This window comes from Podarcis gaigeae (genome assembly GCF_964106915.1).
Source record: "Podarcis gaigeae genome assembly, chromosome: 1".
Taxonomy (NCBI): Eukaryota; Metazoa; Chordata; class Lepidosauria; order Squamata; family Lacertidae; genus Podarcis; species Podarcis gaigeae.
This window is the reverse complement of record NC_139678.1, coordinates 117465977-117488982: the sequence shown is the minus strand read 5'-3', so window position 1 is coordinate 117488982 and position 23006 is coordinate 117465977. Positions and strand designations below refer to the sequence as shown.

Below are 23006 nucleotides of genomic sequence, written 5' to 3'. Positions count from 1 at the left end.
AAGTAATAAGCAAAAGGATACTGAGAAATGCCCTAACTCCTGAAAGAAAATAGTATAGAGGTTTTACTGGGTAGTGAAAAGGATAGCATCTGTTGGTTTTCTATTCATTAAAAATAATGGAAGCAATTAACCAGATAAAATTGCTGTACCATCTCCATTTGTTAGTTGGAGCAGCTGGCCTGGCTGCTTGCATCCAGTGGGTGAAATCCAGAAAGACATAGGCTGTGATCCTGTACACACTTACTCAGGAGTACGTCCCATTTAATTGAAACAGGACTTCTGTCTGGCTATGTATAGGATTGTTAGGCATGCAAGTCCCATGAAACTTTGGGGAAACTTTCAGTGATCTTATGCACCCTTCTTAGAAGGAAGTCGCTTTGAGTTCCGCAAGACTTTCTTCTTAGTTGCAATGCTCAGTATGGCAGTGAACAGTCATATGCTTAATAGTGCAGTCCTATGAATGCCTTTGGGATGCGGGTGGTGCTGTGGGTTAAACCACAGAGCCTAGGACTTGCCGATCGGAAGGTCGGCGGTTCGAATCCCCGCAATGGAGTGAGCTCCTGTTGCTCGGTCCCTGCTCCTGCCAACCTAGCAGTTCAAAAGCACGTCAAAGTGCAAGTAGATAAATAGGTACCGCTTCAGCGGGAAGGTAAACGGTGTTTCCGTGCACTGCTCTGGTTCGCCAGAAGTGGCTTAGTCATGCTGGCCACATGACCTGAAAGCTGTATGCCGGCTCCCTTGGCCAATAAAGTGAGATGAGCGCTGCAACCCTAGAGTCAATCATGACTGGACCTATGGTCAGGGGTCCCTTTACCTTTGCCTTTAGGAATGCTTAATCAGAAGTACATAGTATAGTGCCCAGTGTAGCTTACTCCCTAGTAAGTGTGCGTACTTAACTGGGGGGGGGGGGTAAGTAGTATTGAATATAGTGGGATTTGCTTGTGGCTAAATATGAATAGGATTGCTTATTCATATTTAGGAATAGGAATGCGTCCCTATTTTCCAAGGGCAGCCCCAGATTTACAGAAGCCGTCTCTGTTTCTGATTTGATCCCTGAATGTCCCACTTTTCCTTAGGACACTTTTCATTGGAGAAACGTTGGAGGGTATGGTAGGTAAAGAGACCCCTGAACATTAAGTCCAGTCGTGGCCGACACTGGGGTTGCTGCGCTCATCTCGCTTTATTGGCCAAGGGAGCCGGCGTACAGCTTCCGGGTCATTTGGCCAGCATGACTAAGCCACTTCTGGTGAACCAGAGCAGTGCATGGAAATGCCGTTTACCTTCCCGCCGGAGTGGTACCTATTTATCTACTTGCACTTTGACATGCTTTTGAACTGCTAGGTTGGCAGGAGCAGGGCCCGAGCAACGGGAGCTCACCCCATTGTGGTGATTTGAACCGCCAACCTTCTGATTGGCAAGTCCTAGGCCCTGTGGTTTAACCCACAGGCTGTCCCTATTTTCAGTGGATAAATGTCAGTGGGTATGGAGTTATGTGACCACCCAGCCAAGGTGATAACCTTTAGAAGACATCTGAAGGCACACCTGCATAGGGAAGGTTTTTTTAATGTTTAATGTTTTATTCAGCAGGTGCAGAATGCCGCGGTGAGACCCTTTACGGGGTCCTTGCCACGGGATCACATTCACCCAGTGCTATACCAGCTGCACTGGCTCCCGGTAGAGTATAGAATCAGGTTTAAGGTGCCGGTTTTAACCTTTAAAGCCCTATACGGCCTAGGACCCTCGTACCTACGGGACCGCCTCTCCTGGTATGTCCCATGGAGGACCTTACGGTCTTCAAACAAAAATATCTTGGAGGTCCCGGGCTACAGAGAGGTTAGGCTGGCCTCAACCAGAGCCAGGGCTTTTTCGGCTGTGGCCCCAATCTGGTGGAACACTCTGTCACAAGAGACTAGGGCCCTGCGGGACTTGACATCTTTCCGCAGGGCCTTTGGCCAAGGCACAGGCTGACCCCCTCCTTTGGTAAGCCTCATAGAACTCTAGCCCAGTGGTTGCCATTAATTTGATTTTGAATTGGTTTTAGAATGAATTGATTTTAGAATGCTGTGTTACTTTTATTGTTGTTAGCCGCTCTGAGCCCGGCTTTGGCTGGGGAGGGTGGGATATAAATAAAATTTATTTATTTAGGGGAGCTGCCCAGAGTGGCTGGGGCAACCCAGTCAAATGGGTGAGGTATAAATAATAAAATTATTGTTGTTGTTATTATTGAATAGGGTGTCCCTATTTTCCTCAGAGAAATGTTGGATGTTATGGGATTGGACAGCATGACTAAAAGCATAAGTGGAAACAACTATCATTTAATATGGTGCCAAAAACAATCTGGATTTCACCTAAAAAAAAGTTGTAACAAGTCTATCAAACCATCATGCTCTCTTTAGTGAGTAAGCGCAGTTATGCCCTGATGTGTGTTTACTTGGAGGAAAGTTATTTTGTACAATGAGGCCTATTTCCATGAAGACAGACATTGACTCTTTCAGGCTTTGTGCAGAACTAGTCTCAGGTGTTTCCCTTTAAACTTAATAAGAAACATTTTGGTAAGCGCTAGCTTATTAAAATAATGCTTCTTACATAGATTTTATTTTTGTCTCTTGTGTACCTTATTGTGCATAGTTCTTAAACAGCAGATATTAAGACTCTGCCATTCTAAAATTGGAGATGTCAGCTGAGAAATCTATAAAGTCAGTGGCGTAGCGTGGGGGGTGCAGGGGGGGCTGGCCGCACCGGGCGCAACATCTGGGGGTTAGGGTTAGGGGGCGCAAATCCACGGGTTAGGGAGCACAAATTACTTGCCTTGCCCCGGGTGCTGACAACCCACGCTACGCCACTGTATAAAGTACTCTAGTTTGAAACTATTTAATAAATGTTAGCTGCTGATAAAATCTGAACTGTGTAATACCATACAGTGACAAAGCTAAGACTTTGGTTTCTCTGATGTACCTCCAGATAACCAGTTTAATCAGCATTTATCCTGATCTTCTACCACAAAGGTTACACAGTGGTTAGGCTATGTCTGGTCTTTATTGATCAGTATTAGCCCTGTGCCCTGCATTGCTCAGAAATTCTAGGAAACAAACAAACAAACAAACAAACAAACGAAAACCACCAGTGCAGTTTTAAAATCAGTGTAGTTCTGAAAGGGGCAGCCTGCCCATCTTGCTTCAAAATGGCATCCAGTTGTACCCAAACATAAACGAAAACCTGCTCCTTGGACTTAGGAACCATCATACAAAATTGGATTACGATACCTTAAGAGGCAGAGCAAACCGACAAAAATAGCAACTTTCCAAAATATATAGTAGATCCATTCTGATTTGTTATTGGGACAGTTATATAGCAATGAGCGTTCATCCTGATTTGCTTGTGGGGTATTTACATGACTTTCTGTTGAAACATCCATTCATTCCCACACTTTTCAATGCCTTTCCCCATCACATTCCAAACTGCAAAAAAAGCCATTTTTTAAAAAGCGGGTTTGTTGCACTAGGGCAACAGCTCATAAGTCCACTTTAATTGTGCAAACCTGAAGTTCTAGAAAGCACATGAATCTCTCCTGGAAAATACAGAAAGTTTGGAGGCACCCAGAGAGCATTTTATTTATACTGTGTACACGTCCGCCATTGCCAGTCTTCTGCCTTATTTTCTTTTTGAAAACCCAATAAGATGCAAAAAATAAAATAAAAAAGCATTGTAACAGATGGTTATAAGAACTGTTTTCAAATGTGGCAACTAAAGATGTCCCAGCTGCTGAAGCTATAGATGTTTGTATAAATATAGGATTTATGTAAATCCTAAATTCCAGATATGGAGCTGTTTAATCTATAGATGTGACATACATTGTAAACCTCAAAAATCCTATGTTGGACTTATGTTCTCATCCTTTGTGCTGTTAACTCATCTCATGCCCTACATGATCGAATCTGTTGCAGGAATGAAGGGGAGAGGATGTTCGGTGCAAGATGAGATTTAATTTTATTTCCAATAAGTAGCCTCTCAGTAAGTGTGTCCACAGAAGGATGGTCTTTAGGCCTAAATCCCGATTCTGGCTTATCCAACGGATTGTGCTTTCTCAAGCCAACCTTTGCATTTCGTTCTCATGAGGAGGATAATTTGTGGTACATTGTTTTTAGTTTTTCCAGCCTTGGCTTCCATGTTCCTCGTTAGTTTACTCATCACTGTTAAAGCCGCTAAAATCCCGTTGACCAATGTGATTTGAATAGCCTAATTCTGTGCAGGACCGTAGCCTTAAATTCACAGCCTTTAATTTCGTAGCTCGTGTTTGTGGAGAAAACCTGCGCCCGGGTTGATGTTTGACAGTGACGGCCTTCTCATTATCATGAATGATCACAGCTAACAGACGAGAACTAACTCCCTTCCACCACCCAATTTTCTGTTCCACTTGCTGCATTTCAATTATTTTATTTTATTTTATTTTTTATTTGCACCTTAAACGCATTGTGAAAGAAACCCAAGAATGTCCTGGCACCTGGCTGCAAAGCGCAAATGTCTCTTTTGCATTTCTGCATGTGCTTAGGTGTACTTCAATGGCTACCATGGTGACACTTCCGAAACAATTCTAGTGGGCAACGTGGATGAGTCTGGTCAAAAGTTAGTGGAGGTTGCCAGGAAATGTAGAGATGAAGCAATTGCAGCTTGCAGACCTGGGGCTCCTTTCTCTGTAATTGGAAACACAATCAGGTAAGCCTTATAGTGACAAGTAAAGGGAAGGCTGGCAAGTGGGACAAAGGTTATTGGTGGTTTGGTACAAAGCTGATGACATGTTTTATGATTCAGAACCATCATTTCAGTCTGATATCACTATGTGAACTGCCAGGCTGTAATGTTGTTCCCTGGGTAAGAAAGGATTTTTAAAAGTGAATTACACTAGACAGGGTCAGTGGATATAGCCCTGTAGGAAAAGCCAAAGACATTTCTAAGACTGGCTGGCTCCTTACCTTTGCAGGTATGATTGGTAGCCGCTTTGACTACCTTAATAAAATCATATTGGAGATGGAGGGGGGAGCGTTGTATCTGTTGCCTGATAAATAATGCCAGCAAGGACTTTTTATCCATGCCACAAAAAACTGCTGAAGGTTGTCAGAATTATTCAGTGCTGCAAACCCCTTCCCCTTTTATAACAAAATGCAGACAGATTTTAATGCAAGGGAGCTCCCTTTAGGAGGTCCATCCCGTGTGAGTGGCTTTGATCCTGGAACAATATGATAAAACCAATGGTCCATCATGTTCTGGTATATTAAGACGTATTATTTGATCCTTTTACTATTTGCACACATTTTTTTTCTTTTTTAAAAATGTTGCGCCTTAATGCCCTTTAATTAATATGTTAATGCTATCGGGAAGAAATTGCATGAATCTCGGTGCCCACAAAAACACGCATTGCTCAGAATCCTGAAAAGATGCTGTCTTCCCTTTCTCCCCCAGCCCACCCCCCCTCTGTATGAATCTTCAAATACTTTAAGAGAAATAAGAAAAGAGAGCAGGAAAATATCAGTTTGATGTATTTATAGCTTTAAAAATATTGTAACAGAGTCTGAATCAAACTTTAGTAAAACCACTTTGGGTTATATCCGAGAAGCTTTTATTGAAGACTTTGTATAAAATTGTGTTTTTGACAGTTTTAAATTATAGGCTAACTAGCCTGGGGAAAAAGGATAGTGTCTATCTGTTCTTTCATAGGAAATGTTGAATCAGACCCCTACTGGGAAAAGAAATTTAATGCATATCTCACTATCTTACTGTCCATGAATGTAATAGAAGTGAATTCAAAATGTAGTTTTATTTTTGCAAATGGGATGAGTCGATGGATGCAGCTCCATATTTTTGAACACCTAGGGTTCAACAAATTTACTGGTGGTGCTCTTGCATTTTAACAAAATTTATTCTCGAGTCGAAGGGGGCACAGAAGACGAGATTCTTATTCAAGCATTCTCTCGAGCGCTGCATTCATGGCTGTGTCTAAAGGGCATGTCAGCCTTTGATTCTCTCTGAGAGGTAATTATCCTTTTCCTGTCACGGAACAACAAATGATAGCTAACTACAGAGGAACATTTGCAGTAGTCACATTCATCAACTGCAGGGGGAAAAAAATTCAATTTAATTGTGCAACACAGCTGCACATAGGCTTTTTGAGCATTGCTGTTGTTCTCCCTGTCTTGCTATTCCTCCCTACCAGATCTATTTTTTAAACTTTTTTCCCCTCCCTGCTTATTTTTCCCCCTCTTCCACCTCCCCCCCACTCCCATTTTTATTTTTTATTTTTTTGTCTCTTCTTCCATTTTTACTCTCTGTACTTTCTTGTTAAAGTAATTTTCCTTTGTGGCTCTCGTTCTTTTTTTTCCCCTCTCCCCCCCCCCCATTGAAGGCTATGAATGTAGAAAATTATCACAATTACTCATATAATTGAGCCTCTTTGTAGCAAGTGCAACTCCAGTACCCTTTCTCCATCATGAAAATGGTTTCATTATAGGGTTTTTCATATTCTCTGACACCATCTACACAGAGGAAAAGGCGTGCAGATGAGATGTACTAGGAATAGGGTAGATCAGGAAGGTCACAGTGGGAATAATTAGCTCTGCTATGGAAAGAGCATCTAGGCCTTTTACCGCTACATAAATGTACTGTCCGTGGCTTTTAGTCACAAAAAAACTTACTAACAAATGGAGCTCCCGCCTACTACTTTGAAAAAAAGATTTGTATCAACACTACAATTTTCCATCATTAAGACTAATAACACAGAACCTAGTATACATCAAGGGGAATAAAAAGAAAAATCTCACATTCAAGTGGCGACTGGGTGCTGACCTTTGTTCCCCGTTTTTTTTGTGTACGACTTAACTCTTTACAAAAAGAGAGCCACACGCCACACCAACACGCAGGTGAACTCCAGCCAGTGCTAGCAAAAGTAGCAGCATTCACTTGGAAAAATCTGATAAATCTCCACGCAGGGTAATGCATTTCATTAGATTCAGCGCATTAAGTCTAGCTGTATTTTTTTTTTTTAAGGATAAAGAGAAGAGCAGAATTGAAAGTGACATTGCCCTCTCTCCCCCCCCCCCTTTTTTTGCCTTTCCCCTCCTCTCAATGTTGATGCAGAGGTCAGTATTTCACCGCATGTAAATGCATATGCAAAGCTCAGTTGAAAAGCAAATTAATTTGGATTGGTCGCAGTCACAATCACAATCCAGAATAACAGATCCCCCCCCCCCCCCGATCATCTGTGCTCCTACCTATTGTCTGTTTTAAATATGCTGTTTTTGCTCAACCAAGGCTTTTCCCGGCCTATTGCAATGTTGCATATGTAGGCTTTGTCACTGTATATTCATGTAAACAAGATGAGAGTTTGGTGGGGGAAATATATTGATTTATTCCTTGCCGGCATTATAGGAGAGACCTATCAAGATTTGAATGTGTCCTTCTTTCCACAAATGTGCTTGGTATGCTTACAGCGTGTATTTTGAGATTCCACAGAAAACACATTATGTTAATACATTGGATGCATTTGAATGGATTCTGTAATCCAGAACGTTCTTCGATTCTGGGACCAGAACTCAAAGAACTGTAGCGTATCTTATAAGAAGTCTATTCCGAGAAATGGATATATTTACAAAAATTATTTAGCAGATTGGTTTCCTTTGACTAGGCAATTACTAACCTACTTTTATTCCGTCCATTTAAGTTGACCGCCAGAATTCAGATGAAGTGTAATGACTGGATTTGAATGATCTTTATGTACACCTTCTGCGAGTTTTCTGTTAAAAAAACCTCTGTAGGTTAGTTTCTAAAACAGCGAGGCATGTTCCCTGGAAGTTGTTACTTAGATCTAAACAAATGAATGCAAACATAGTTGTAGTTAAATCAAGCCAATTTCAAACTTGTAGTTAAAATTACCGAGATAAGAGTATCAATAAATGGTTTTAAAATGTTTTAACTTATAAATATATGTTTTGATATTAACTTAGAACAATACAAAGGCAGACTTTAAAAAAAGAAATCTGTTTCTATCAGATTATGCACATTTAAACAATAAGTGGCTCAGGCAAAATAAGTCATTTTAATGTCATCTGTGATAGATTTTCTTTGACAGCTACTGTAAATTACAATTACACTGCTTCTCCCTGCATTTGAAAGTAAGCATTGCAATAAATTATCTTTTATTTCAATCCATCATGTCTGCCTTTCAGAAACAGAGCCCCTTAAATAAAAGTTCAGCTCTATTGTAAGAAAAATATAGTAATTTGTGATAGTTTGAAACTAAAAATGTACCTTTCTTTAAGGAGAAAGCCCTAAATTGTGGGCTTTCAAAAAATATTACTAATTATACTTCATAGTTCATTGTCATTAGAGGGAATCCCTGAACTTGTGTATTCTCTTAAGTCTAGAACTGCTGCTTAAGGAAAATAGTTTAAATTCTCCCGGGAGCATTATGTAATCAACCGGGTAAACCATTGTGATACTGTTGGAAAAAATCCATAACCCAACATATAGGTTCCAAAGTCGGGTTGCATCTATGTTGGCAAAATTATGCCCTTTCCACCTCGATCAGTGCTGATTAACAGGGCAAACGGGTTGCATTTGGCGAAGCGGCCCCTTTTCAGTGCTTCTGAATCAGAAATAAAACTGACGTCTTTGTGCATTCGTTTGTTAGCAGTTGCTTCCTGTCTCTCAGGTTCTGTAGCCATGCCACACACTTGATTCCCACCACACACCCCCTCACCTTGTGTTATGTCTCTTCTGAGAATTACGCAATTTTGCATTTGACAGTTGTGAGCCTGGCCGTTTCTAAATAAGCACCTTTCCTCCCTGTTCCCTTTTTAAAAAAACAAAACAAAAACATGTATTTTTTGCCTCTGTTATTCCCTCAACATGAGATTAGCAACACACATCTAGCAAGCCTGGAGAGATGCACAATTACGCAAAACGTAAAAGAAGGTGGAATTCTGCAAACTTGGACCAGGTCGGAGGGCGAAAGGATAGGGCTCATCAGATCTTAACAAGGGACTATAGACTTCTGCCCAGGAGAGACAGGTTTCTGTGCAGAACTCCTAGTACAGCTGCATAAACTGTAGTCAGAACACTTGCTCTGCTTTTTCATCATAAAGCTAGTTTGCGCAGTCCTCTCAGTTGGGTGCGAAGGTGGGCTCTTAGCTTTCCTAGTTCTGTGCTTCCGTGAAGAAACATGCCATGTGAACTGGTGGTTCGTTTGCTGTCGTCAGCTTTGTTACCGTAGCAGCAATCAACACACACACCCGACAAAAAAATTTTTTAGCTGCAAATATAGGAACTTTGGCTAACTCCACTGTCATAGATATGGTTAACATGTGCTGTTTGAGTATGTACCCAAGCAACCTTCATGTGGGCAGAAAACGTACTGCGTGGGCTGGCATAAACTTCATATGCTGCTTGCAGCGCAGAACATACAAGTTCCATGTGCTTCAGGTGTGCTTCAAGCTTGTTTCCACCTGCTACGAAAACCTTGCGCCAACAATGCCTTGGCTCACATTGCAGCCATCTCCGTAGGCTAGGCTAGGCTTTAGGTTGAGACTAAGTGAAAATAGATTTAAAGGTAACATGCATTCTGCTGTAGTGCTCCATAAGAGCTATTATTTTCGTAGGCGGAAGGGTATTTAAAATCTGCAAAGAGTGACCTCATACTATACCATTTCCGAATCAAGTGTTTGGGGGCAGGTGCTGTCACATATATAAAAGCTTCTCCTATGTGTAAAGCTGATGTTCTAGGATAGAGTTGGCCATACAGCCAGCTTTTCTTGGACATTACCAGGATTTCAAAGGGAGAAATAACGTCTGGGGGGTGTTTCTGAAATGTGACGCTTTGTCCTGGATCTTAGGCAAGTTAATTGTTAAGTTTTGGTATTTTTGTAAAAAAAGAAAAGAAAAGCTCAACTACTTTCGGATTTGTCTTAAAAAGCAATTTTCCGGGTGTCCTGGTTTTTACTTTCTGAAATATGGCAACCCTCTTCTAGGAAGAAGTCTTCTAGATGAAGTTTTACCCCTACAAGTGTAACATTCAGTTCACTCTTGCTAAAGGGGTGCTTGTATAGAAACAGTGTGCTGGAAATCTAGAGGTGGTGTGGTTGAAGGAAACAGTTGTCCAAGTTTGCACACTTGAATTGCCCTTTTGCACTCCTTGCTTCAGATCCATTTCCTAACTGTTCCTCTTCCATTCTCCCAAGTCTGCCCCACAATATTCAGGCTTTCTCAATTGGAAAGACAGTGAGTCCATAACAGAATCAGAGCACCAGATCTTTCTGTGTTCTTCCAGGCCATAAACACCTTCTCTCCCAGCTTTATTGACTAATCTTCTCCTAGCTGCTACTTTTTATTTCAGCTGAGAAAAGAAGGCAAGGAGGTAATTGTGAATCTTTGTCACTACCTACTTCAATCGAGATTTCTTTCACCCGGTTCATTGTTGAGGGGTTACAAGTTCAGCATCTCTTCCCAAAGTTTTCCTTCAAAATACTTTTGTCACTTCACACCTTGAACATCTAGACTCGGGTGGCTTGCCAGGGTCACACAAAATTTTGCAGGGAGAAAAAGCTTTCTGGGGCATAGCTTTTTGTCATTTGACTTTCAAGCCCCAAACCAATTTTCCTGATGCCATCCCAGGAGAAACATTTTGGAGAAAGCTCTCGTCCCTCCTCATTCTGTAGCACGTCAATGACACTTGCTGTCACTGTTCTTTTTACTGGATCCCAAGTGGAGAAAGGGGAGATGGTTGGCCTTTTATCTTTCAACATCTCCTCTCTAGTCGTCACTGCGGATAGGTGAATCTGCTAGTTTTGTTTTCTCTCTGTTTCTCATTTTCCCCATCTTTTGGTATGGATTTGGTACGATTTTTGCAACAGATTGTGAATTCAGGAAGGAAGGAAGGAAGGAAGGAAGGAAGGAAGGAAGGAAGGAGGGAAGGAAGGACGGAAGGAAAGGAGTCCTCACACAAACGTGTCAGTATTTCAATCCATATTCCTCCTAATACACACATTTTTCTTTGTTTGGAGAACCACATCCTAAAATTCATGTGTTCATGTATTGTTCGTATATTTTTTCAGAAAGCGTGAATTAAACAGGATTGCACTAAAAGGCAACAGAAGCAAACTGTCTCCCATCCCTAGTTGTCACTTATGCCCCTAGAACACAGAGCAGTGTGCGATGTGTATCACTGGATTTCAAAGTGTGCTGTGAGAGGTCTTTTTCCCACACTTGTAGCTCTAAAGCTCTGCCTCTCCCCGATGTGTTGTTGTTGTTGTTGTTGTTGTTGTTGTTGTTGTTGTTATCTTTAAATGCTGGCTTTCGCATGTCCACTAACTGCCAAAAGGGCTTTGGGCCTAATGTAGATTAAAAATAGTTGGGTTTTGTCTTAGGAAATTTGGGTTCAGGTTTCCAGTCCATCCATGGTTTTACTGGTTGGCTTTGGGTAAAGAAATGGCTTTTAGCATCTATTCCAACATCTGCAAAATCGGAAAAAGCTAAGCATCTTGCAGGGCTAGGCTTGCAAAGTGCCATTGTATCTTTATGAAGCACCGTAATGCCAGAGCCATCGGCAGAACTGTGTGCAAAAAAATTATTGAGGTGCAAAGTCATGAGTGGAGGAAAATGCAGAAGAAACCTAGTTTGTGCTGTTGATTAGCTGAAACAGACACTGGCCTTTGAAACAAATGTTAAGTTCAGTTGAATTTTGCAGTGCTGATTTGCCTTCTATCTAAAAGGAGAGGTGCTGGATGATTTGTGTAGTCATCTCTGCCTACCACCTAAATTTATTTGTGTTTTAAAAAATGATTGGTTGCCTTGATATAGGAGTATGCAAAGTGATAACGCAACACAAAATAAAAGTAAAAGAAGGTTTAAAAAAATGGGAAAAGGAAGCTATCTAGAAATTTACTGCACCATCATTTTTTAAATTGGGTGGTAAAGTGGCTTGGCACGCACCTCTATAAGAAAGATGCACACTGCAAGGTCTAATTTCTTTATTAGGTATGGAACATGGAATGTGGTCTTTCCTAAAAAGACCAAAGAGTCCAAAGAAGTCCTTAGGCAAGAAAGTGCTCTTACAGACTGGTCCATCAGCAGGTCTACATCCCGCCGAGTTAACCAAGTACAACTTCTTATCAGAAGTTACAATCTCATATCAAAGCATCTTAACTCAAATAGCATTGTGCCCAGAACTCCAGTATGATATGAAGCAGGAAAAAACTCAAGGACTTTGCTCACACAGCCCTCCTGGGACAACTATTCAACCTTGGCTTTAAGATATCTGTGGATGGAGATACCCCCACATCCTTAAGCCAACCTCTGCTGCTGCAACCACTACTCTTCTGGACATAAGGTTCTTTATTAATGTCCGGTTTAAATCTTTTTACCTGCAATTTGGGCTCATCATTATTTGTCTTGTGTGGTTACAGTAGACAAAGAGCTGCTGCCCCCGATTCTGCTTAATTGAGGCAACTTTTCTATCTGACCATAGTTATCAAAAGAGGCACAATATTGAATTTTCTGCTATGAAATGGATAGTAGGCAATTTATTAACACAGTAGCCAGGAGTGGTTTGAAGACTGATTATGGTGTGTTTATAAAGGTTGGGATTCAGTCATGTTGCTGTGTGTGCGGAACGAGGTCCACTCGTGCAAAGGAGCTTGCCCCTTCTCTTCTCCCCCAAGCCCCCCAAACCCCTAAATATGTTCTGGGAGTTTGAGGGGGGGGAACCAAGAACAAGCGTAGTGGGTAGGTGGGGAGTCTTATTGCATGACCAGACCTTGTTCCCTACCCTTGATACCCCACTTAGCACTATGGTGAACTCCACCCATGGAATTGTACTAAGTTGTCTCCTTAGTACAAGAACATCTGCCTATGCCAGGGGTCTCTCTTCTCCTCTCTTCCCATATTCCCCCACCTGCACACATCTGTTCTGTGTTACCACCACCACCACCCAATACCCCAGAGCAGATTTGGGCCACACACCACAAGGGCAGAAAGAAAAGGAAGTCCTGACTTCACGCTAATAGGACAACTTGGTTGGATGCTACCATAGATGGGGAAGGGTCCAGTGCCAACATGGACACGGTGCCTGCAAGTGGACTCCCATAGGCTCAATAGGCCTTGTTTTCTCCCCATACCACACATACACTTGCACACAGGCAACACACTGGGGCATTACAGTAAATGAGAGGGGCCTGCCCATGCCTTGGCCCAGTATATCTGAAGGAGCATCTCCACCCCCATCGTTCTGCCCGGACACTGAGGTCCAGTGCCGAGGGCCTTCTGGCAGTTCCCTCACTGCGAGAAGCCAAATTACAGGGAACCAGGCAGAGGGCCTTCTCGATAGTGGCGCTTGCCCTGTGGAACGCCCTCCCACCAGATGTCAAAGAGAACAACAACTGCCAAACTTTTAGAAGACATCTGAAGGCAACCCTGTTTAGGGAAGCTTTTAATGTTTGATGTATCACTGTATTTTAATATTTGGTTGGCAGCTGCCCAGAGTGGCTGGGGAAGCCCAGCCATATGGGCGGGGTATAAATAATATATTATTATGCCACCCAGGTCCTTGGGCATCTTTCCAGTCTGCAGGATGAAATTCATTCAGACTCCATGTCAGAGAATAAAGAAGGGTCGTGGCTCTATAGAGGCCGGTGGGAATTTTCTGTTTTTAGTACAGGCACAATAGGATTAGACTATGTCTGTAATATGCTCAAGGTCCAGGGTGACTAACAGCCTTTAACATATATAAGGTAAGATCAGTGGGTGACAGTTTTGTCTACAGACCTTTCCCCCACCTCACCCTTTGGTTTTGGTGGCATGCCCTCCTTTTTAAGACAGCAGGGGTGCTGTCTTAATTGCACATTAAGAATAACATAAACCCAGAATCTTTGGGCATACAGAATATGGGGAATGATTTAACATCGCGGTTTCTGTGCAAAGGTTGTACACACATCAGATTTCTCTATTCGGATTCCATTTCCCTTAAGCTTTCATTACTGCTGTTCTGTCCGTTAAATGACAGACTAGCAATGACCTATGTGTCTTGGTCTGCCTGAGCCCAGTGCAGTTAAAGTTCTTAAGATGAACCCACTCTTGTCCCAAAATAAAATAAAAAAAGATGGGAAGGTTTTGTTTGAATGCAAGTAACACCCAAAGAATTGGTCTGGGATAAGCTTGTACAAACATTTGGAACCCAACTGCAAACTACAATAGAAGAAAAAGATGAGTCAGATCTCATCTTTCCAACAGGGGAGAGCAGACAAGGATTGTTTTCTAAGGTAAGCCAAGGAGGGAAAATGTGTCCCTCTTCAGTCAGGTGTAATTTGCAGCACAGTTGCACAGCATGAGACCTCACTTAGGCAGATGCCCATCTCTCTATTGTCAGCATAGATGCTGCATGGGATCTGCACCTCAGAAGTGTACAACACTGGTGGTTTGACTATTTATACATTGACTTCTGCTCACTGCTGACTCGCAACCGGCTTGTAAACTAGGCAAGCTCTTAGTGGTGGTTCTGTGGTCCGTCAGAACTGTGTGTTGTACTCTTGGGCTTTAGAGAACCCGAATTCATCTCTCTGGGGAGCTGTGAATAGGAATATGAACAACCCACCCGTTGAGAGGATGATTTTTAGAACCGTAAAGCACCCAAAAGTTTCAGTTGGCAGGTCTCACAATGAAAAAAGAAACTATTGGTTTTAATGCATTCCACGACCCCTTTAAGATGGGTTAATGGAGGGGTCATCATCCCTTTCCGGCCCATGGCATATTTGAAAATCAGAGAAACTGCCATGGTAAAGGTAAATGACCCCTGGACAGCTAGGTCCAGTCAAAGGCAACTATGGGATGCGGCTTTCATCTCGATTCAGGCTGAGGGAGCCGGTGTTTGTCCACAGACAGCTTTCTGAGTCATGTGGCTAGCATGACTAAACCGCTACTAGTGCACAGAGGACTGTGAGATGTGCCCGCGCACACGGAAACGCCATTTATCTTCCCGCTGCAGCTGTACCTATTTATCTACTTGCACTGGCATGCTTTCGAACTGCTAGGTTGGCAGGAATTGGCACAAAGCAACAGGAGCTCACTCTGTTGCAGGGATTCGAACCGCCAACCTGATCAGCAAGCCCAAGAGGCTCAGGGGTTTAGACCACAGCGCCACCCACTCCCCATAAACTGCCATGGATATCCTACACAGCCCACAACCATACACACACTGCAACTTATTTTGTTGGTTGCAAAATTATTATTATTACTAGTAGTAGTATACCGCCCTATACCTGTAGATCTAAGGGCGGTTCACAAGATAAAATTCCAATATGAAAACACAAAATACATAATAAAAATAAGAACAGAAACAAACGAGTAATGCGCCCCCCTTCCACAACACATTTAAAAGGGCATCGGATGTCAATCAGCCCAAGGCCTGGTTAAAGAGGCAAATCAAAATGGCCCTTGAATACTTTCTTTCAAGTCTAATCTCAGCAAAGGATGGGAGGGAACACTGTGGGCACCAAGGAAGGCTTCTTTGGGGGCATATGCACCTGTGGGCACCACTTTGGCCAACCCTGGCTTAGAGCCATTTGGCACTGAGCTCAGGAATGCTGACTTCCCAGCTGTTTTGTGGCTCACATCCTGTGTGTCCCGTGGCAAAAAACACGTCAAATAAATCTTCCTGCAGAAACCAACACTGAAAGCTACTAGAATATTCGCCAAACGTCCGTGAAATCACAGCAGGAAGTAAAAAATGTGGTGGGTGTATGTTTGTTGTACCTACTCTTCCCCCATTGCCTGTTCACATGCCCTAATCACAACGCCCCCCATTCTGCCATTTGTACACAGACACCCCACATTATTCTCGTACTCTTTTATGTCTAATAGCTTCTCACCAATACAATAGTTGTAGTTCCTTGTGTACAGGACACACAGGCGCTGATGAGCTAATGGCAAATTCCATATAAATTTTACAACATTTTTTAAAAAGCATTTTCATAGCGTTTTTAAAAATCTGTGTAGATCCAGCCTATATCAGTTTCCAACAACAGAATACAGCCCCACCTGTAAGTTCTTCATGCTAGCAGCTTAGCTTGTTAGCAGTCAGTAAGAAGCATTATTGGCATGTGGTACAATTATGTCTGCTCATTGTTTTGTGTTATTGTGAGCCACTTTGAGCTCAGTGTTGCTCAGAAAAAGCAGAATACAAATACTAAGTCAAAACATATAAGCATTCTGTTACATCACAGACCTTCAGGCAGTAACAAGGCATAGGGCATCTTTGCAATGAAATAAAACCAGACTTCTGTCTTGCAGCCAGTAGGGAGATTTGTGTGGTTTTACCTCCAGTGTATGTTGACTTTGGGTTTTTTTGGGGGGGGGCAGATTTGTTAGGCTATAATATGTAGTGATTGGAAAACCACCACTTGCAGAAATCTGGCTTCTACCTAACTCTTAAAGAATACAAGATAAAGGATGATGTCTGAAGCATTTACATCTTTCCACCCCCCATGAAAACTCCTCTGTATTTGGTAGCTGTAAGGGAATCTGTGAAGAGGCAGAGGCTTTTGCATATTTGTGACATATTTGTCTGAACAGAGTGAGAGTAATGCTTCCTGTCGAGACAAATTGATTTTATTTATTAAAGATGCTGAAACAATTGTTGAGAGGGGCAGTGCAGAAAAGTAAACCTGAGCAGCAGCAACAAAAAGGTCCAACGTTTGAAGAACATGTGTCCTCCAGAGCTGCTTTTCTGCTCCGAAAATCCAACACCCCCCCAAAAAAAATTAGTGCAGCCTTAGTCTACATTTTTGATCCAGAAACCCCATGCTTCATTTGCTCCCAGACATCTGCTTTCCACAGCTCCCTTTCCCCTTGTCTTCTGCCCTTCCACTCAGTATGAGGGTGTGGCTGATTTTGCTTTCTCTTTGACTTTCCTTTTTTCATATCTCCATTTCCCATTGTTTCTTTCACTCCACCAGTGGCGTAGCGTGGGGGGGTGCAGGGGGGGCCGGCCGCACCGGGCGCAACATCTGGGGGTTAGCGTTAGGGGGCACAAATCCACGGGTTAGGGGGCGCAAATTACTTGCCTTGCCCCGGGTGCTGACAACCCACGCTACGCCACTGCACTCCACACTTTCCTGACTACAGTGGTACTTCAGGTTAAGAACTGAATTCGTTCTGGAGGTCCGTTCTTAACCTGAAACTGTTCTTAACCTGAAGCACCACTTTAGCTAATGGGGCCTCCCACTGCTGCCACACCCCTGCCACACAATTTCTGTTCACATCCTGAAGCAAAGTTCTTAACCTGAGGTACTATTTCTGGGTTAGCGGAGTCTGTAACTTGAAGCGTCTGTAACCTGAAGCGTCTGTAACCCGAGGTACCACTGTATTTTGTGTCTCTTTCTCCAGTGCCCCTCTAACATTTCTGTCCCCCTCCCCTTTTCTCCCATTGGAAGCCTGCTCTGACCTTAAAATGTTGTGAGACTTTTTCAGAACTCCACCGCACAGTATGCTTTCCCCTCTGCTTTTCATGATGTTGTCTCCGTCTCTTTCCTCAGCTTCTTGTTCATTGCCTGCTTTGCACATGCCTACTCAGCCAGCTTGTCTCCGAGCTCCCAGCTTCCCTACTTCCTGAGATTTCTTCCCGCTTCTCATCCTGGCACACAAAACTTCCTATCCCTGGGGCCAGTGTGCGGTTTAATCCCAGCCAAACTAGCAACCATCCCTTCCCTCATAGAAGCAGAACTGCAAACATGGACAGCTTTGCTCTCCCAGCATCTAGAAGGTTTGTAAACAATATTCCATGCTATCACACTGGCTCAGCCAATCGGTATCAGAGGCTTCACTGGCAGAAACACAATGCAGTATGGATGTGCAATATACTGTATTGTTGTCACCTTTCACAATATTACATCCAATAATATCAAAGTTCTACTGTTCTAAATGGGCATTTCAGACATGCATTAGAAACTCTGCCCAAATGAATGGATTACACATTTACATCCTTAGATGATCCTCTACTGACTAGTGATGACGATTAGAACCCCATGCTTTAGCCAGCTATTTTGCTTTGATTGATTTAAATAGTGTATATTTCAGACAACAGACTATATTTTGAATGAAAATACAATGTTGGGGAATTTTTTAAAAATTACATTTAAATTTTTATTTTAACAAAGTAATAAAAATGAATAAAAATGTGCACCCCACCCCTGAGACGATTCCATTATAACTATCCAACCTCCCAAAATTTCAACACCTCTTGTGATGGTTTGACCCCTTTCCGTTTTAACGGTACAAATTCTACAAATACCTTCCATATCTCCTCAAAATAATTTATCCTGCATATTCCCCATCTTACCTTAATAGCACATGTCAATTTATCATTAATAGCTATATCCCACACATCTTTATACAATTCTTCCATTTTATATTCATCTTGCCTCTTCCACTTCCTAGCTATCATAACTCGTGCAGCTGTCAATAAATTTGTCAGCAAGTCCTCCATAGCCTGCGAACCTTCCACCCCCGTTGTAAATTGATAACAATGCTACCTCTGTACTTTTGGTCAGCTTTGACCCAGTGATTTCTGTTATCTCCTTAAACACCCTTTGCCAAAAAAAATTGTATATATTTACACCCCCACCACATGTGAACCTAAGTCCCCTCCGACATAGCACCGAATATTCCTTGTTTATTTGATTTAATCTTACTGGTGTTAAATACCATCTCCATACTAGCTTACAGTAATTTTCTTTTATCCTTATAGACATTTTCTACATTCATTTCTCTTACATTTTCCCTCAGCTTTGACTATTTACCTGCCCTGTTGTCTTCTTTTCCCACACCTCTTTCTACTTTCTACTAATATTTTATCAATTTCGCTGGTTTCCCCTTTTTTAACTATATTTCTTCTTTAGCTCCCTTTTTTATAATCTCCCCCCCCCCAAAAAAAATTTGTATATTCTTTGCATTTCTTGATTTCCCTTCACCATTTCTTTTTTCATTGTTCCAGTTGTATACAGTTAAACAAAGTTATTTTACTTCCAGATAGAGTTCCTCTTATTTGTTCTTTGCTTCTCATTTTCTCCACCCATTCTTTTATACTTTAAGTATTTTCTTCTCTTTCGTTTCTTTTTCAATTTCCTTTTTAAAATTTACTAGGAAGAGGTGGGGTGGGAGGAAAACTTCTGTTGCTGCTTTAGAGTAAAGCATGAAAAAGACAGTCCCCATTAGTGTCTCAAGATAAGCAGGAAGAAAAAGTCAGGCAAACCCAAATAGAAAATTGATTAAATTATTTTGGCACCAGCAAGCACACACTTGGAGAAAAGCAGAGAGATACACAAAGGCTTAGTGCTTCATGGAGGGGGGGAATAATGAATCGCTTGTTCTTATCTCTTTTTTCTGTTCATTTTTATGTGTTAAGCGAGAAAACTGTTAACTTCCTAGCTTCTCATTTCTACTGCTCTTTTCGGTGACTCTAGTGAAACAATTGCGTTTTTTAAAAAAGCACCTCAAATCCTAGTGTGATTTTTTAGGGGGGGGAGAGAAAAGAAAAATCTTTTAACTTCCATGTTCCTGCTTCTTTGTGTCATTACTTAACTCCCTGTGAGTATTTAGGAGATCCATAAAGACATTTGAGCTATCATACATTTGAGATCTATACTCTGCTGTGCTCCAGAATCAAACAAAATACTGTAATAGCTAAAGATTTTTTTTGTTGGTGTGGTAGGCAAGCAGTAGCTAATCTATAGGGCCTGTTCAAAAAAAAAATCCATTCAAGGTGTTATCTGTGAGCAACATTAAAAGTTATTGACCTAGTTCTTCACTCTCCCACTTTCCAGCTCTGGGGTGCCATTCACTGTAATGGCAGCGCTATTGTGGTGGCAGCACATTCTTGAGCAATGGGGCAAATGTGTGGGCAGATGCAACAAAAGCTCCATGTAAATAGACCCAAAGGAAGGAATCAAGTCCTCACCTTCACGGGCAGATAGGGCGATTTATTTGAAATCAAACTGGCAAGTATAGTCAACTTTTTTCAAAATAAAATAAATGTAGCTTCTTTAAATGCCTCGACCCTTGGGCTTCTGCTAAGCTCATAAACTGTGTGGAAATCAAAGCCCCTGTGTGAGAGACAGGGAAGGGGAAATCTCAAAGGGTGAGAGGCAGGGAGAAGAGAGGGGCACCCCCAGGTGAGAGCAAGAAGGATACCCCCTTTTCTGGATGGGTCAAAAGATATGTTTGTGAGAGAGGATCCTGTATTTTTCTATCTCTTTTATCTTTTCTTTGTTCTTTTATTCCCTTATTTATTTGTGTGTGTGTGTGTGTGTGTGTGTGACTAGCTTGTCTTATATTGTACTGTGAAAAGTGTTAATATATACAATGTTACCTCGGTTTTCGAACGTCTCCATTGACGAACATTTTGGAACTCGAACACCGAAAACCCAGAAGTAAGGGCTTCCATTTTCGAACACGCCTCGGAAGTTGAATGACTTCCGCTTAGAGTTTCTCAATTTTCTCAATTAAATTTGCAGACTGCCCTTTGCACCTTGGTTTTCGAACGTTTCAGAACCCAAACGGTCTTCCAGAATGAATTACGTTCGAAAACTCAGGTACCGTGTGTGTGTGTGTGTGTGTGTGTGTGTGTGTGTATTATCACATGCCCGCTGCAAATAACACAGGATGGTGGCTCTGTTAAAAGAGGTAATTGCAACATTTCCACATCAAAAGTATATCCGTGGCAGAGTTTATGAATGCAGTCTCTCATGCCTTCCATATACACGCTGACATACTACTGTGCTCATTTCAAGAGTAAAAGGTAAAGATAAAGGACCCCTGGATGGTTATGTCCAGTCAAAAACGACTATGGGGTGTGGCACTCATCTCGCTTTCAGGCTGAGGGAGCCGGTGTTTGTCCACAGACAGATTTCCAGGTCATGTGGCCAGCATGACTAAACTGCTGCTGGTGCAATGGAACACCATAACAGAAACCAGAGCGGACGGAAACACCATTTACCTTCCTGCCACAGTGGTACCTATTTATCTACTTGCACTGGCGTGCTTTCTGCTAGGCTGGCAGAAGCTGGGACAGAGCAACGGGAGCTCACGCCGTCGTACAGATTTGAACTGCTGACCTTCCAATTGGCAAGCCCAAGAGGTTCAGTGGTTTATACCACAGCACCATCCACGTCCGTGCTGTAGGAAACTACAGCAGCCATTTGTTGTCTCTATGGTGATGTAATGCATCTCTTAAGTGAGGCTTTTGTGGAGCGGGAATTGGAGTAAGTGGGAACCTAGACTTTCGTCCAATCCACTTTCATTCCATGCAGTTCCCGTTTAAGTGGTGATGGTGGTATTCTTAAATTCCAGGAATAGTGCCCAAAGAGTCTTCTGATTGAAGACCTCCGTCTCTGTTCCGCAAAACATGTCAGCCATCTGCCATGTATAAAAATAGGGAAATGTGAAAATATATTTCACACTGATTAGGCACTGCAGCCCAGTGGTGGAGCTTCATGTTCCGGCACTGGGGGGCGGAGAGCAGGCGGGAGCAGGGCTGCTGCGTGTCCTGGGGGCGGGGCGCGCCTCCTGGGGCGGGACACGTTGCCTGCAGGGGCATGGCACAGGCAAGGGGGCAGCTGCGATGGCACCCTACTGGGATTGCGCTGCCGGGGGCGGTGCGCTCCCCTCACTCCTCTTCCTCCACCAGTGTTGCAGCCCAAACACTGAAATGAGGACAGCAGTGAACTCTGGAGAACCTTGAGTTTTGCAGAACTATTTAAAAATCCTTTTTTAAAAAAAAAAGCAAAATAGTCCTCTACCCCTTCCCTTAAAAACACAATATAATAGAGCAAGGAGTCAATTGGTTTGGCTTGAACTCTGAAATGAAGTACTCCTGTTACAAGGTGAGAATGTACTGCAACATTTCATCTATGTTCTATAACCAGATTAAATACCCTTTGACGCAGTATGTTTCACTTCCAAGAGCCATGCTTAGTTCAGATGCTTCTCTTGAACTAACGGCATTTGCCAGTAGTTACTCCTTTTACTCCTGGCCTGTTGTAATGGACGATACAAGTTTACCCAAGTACCCGGTATAAAAGATCCCTCAAACCACCCTCATTGAACCGGGTTTTTTTGTGGGTTGTAAACCACAGAGCCTAGGGCTTGCTGATCAGAAGGTCAGCAGTTCGAATCCCCGTGACTGGGTGAGCTCCCGTTGCTCGGTCCCTGCTCCTGCCAACCTAGCAGTTCGAAAGCCCGTCAAAGTGCAAGTAGATAAATAGGTACTGCTCTGGCAGGAAGCTAAATGGCGTTTCCGTGCACTGCTCTGGTTTGCCAGAAGCGGCTCAGTCATGCTGGCCACATGACCCGGAAGTTGTACGCCGGCTCCCTCAGTCAATGAAGCGAGATGAGCGCCACAACCCCAGAGTCAGCCACGACTGGACCTAATGGTCAGGGGTCCCTTTAGCTTGTATCTTAATGCTGTGGAAACTGAAGCTCGTTAGCAAATTGCCAGCCTGTGCAAATTTGTGTTCTACTCTGGGAAAATATTGACCTTTTCTATTAAAATATATATATTAATTTAGCGGTGTCAACTCCACTGTAAACTTGGCAGTTTAAAAGTGCTTGGGAATGCAACCTAAAGATTTTGTCCACTCGGCAATTGTGGTGGCTGCATTGTTCTGTCCAAATGCATTAAAATGGCACCTGAGGAGAGAGGTGCTCAACCATGCCTATTTGCTGTGATGATGGCCTTCGGGGAGAGTAACAATTTGGTTTTTATTAATATCAGATGTACTCTCTGAGTCGAAAGAGCTTGCTTGGGGAGGGGCAATGGCTTCATTTTAAGGCAGGCTCCTTTGTGTGCTGAAGTGCACACATTAAGTCTCCAATTAAAAGGATCTCAGCAGACCCTGGAGAGCTGGTTGCTGGTTGGAACTGATGCTACTGAGCTAGATGGAACCAATGGGCTGACTCAATACAAGGGAGCATCA

The 23006-nt window shown here is 42.6% G+C and overlaps 1 protein-coding gene and 1 long non-coding RNA gene across 7 annotated transcripts in view; one reads left to right on the top strand and one right to left on the bottom strand.

Moving 5' to 3' along the window:
- The window catches only part of METAP1D (methionyl aminopeptidase type 1D, mitochondrial), a 103151-nt gene that overhangs the window by 72957 nt on the left and 7188 nt on the right, over positions 1–23006 (top strand). For all 6 annotated transcript variants that reach the window (XM_083713839.1, XM_083713840.1, XM_083713838.1 and 3 more), the window contains one exon: positions 4550–4713. In XM_083713839.1, the coding sequence (XP_083569965.1) occupies positions 4550–4713 (164 nt within the window). The remainder of the gene's footprint in view (positions 1–4549; positions 4714–23006) is intronic.
- Positions 3021–10854, bottom strand: LOC310833635. The gene is made up of 2 exons (XR_014558857.1): positions 7688–10854; positions 3021–4691 (listed from the first exon to the last, which is right to left on the bottom strand). It is a non-coding gene; the product is annotated as an uncharacterized lncRNA (long non-coding RNA).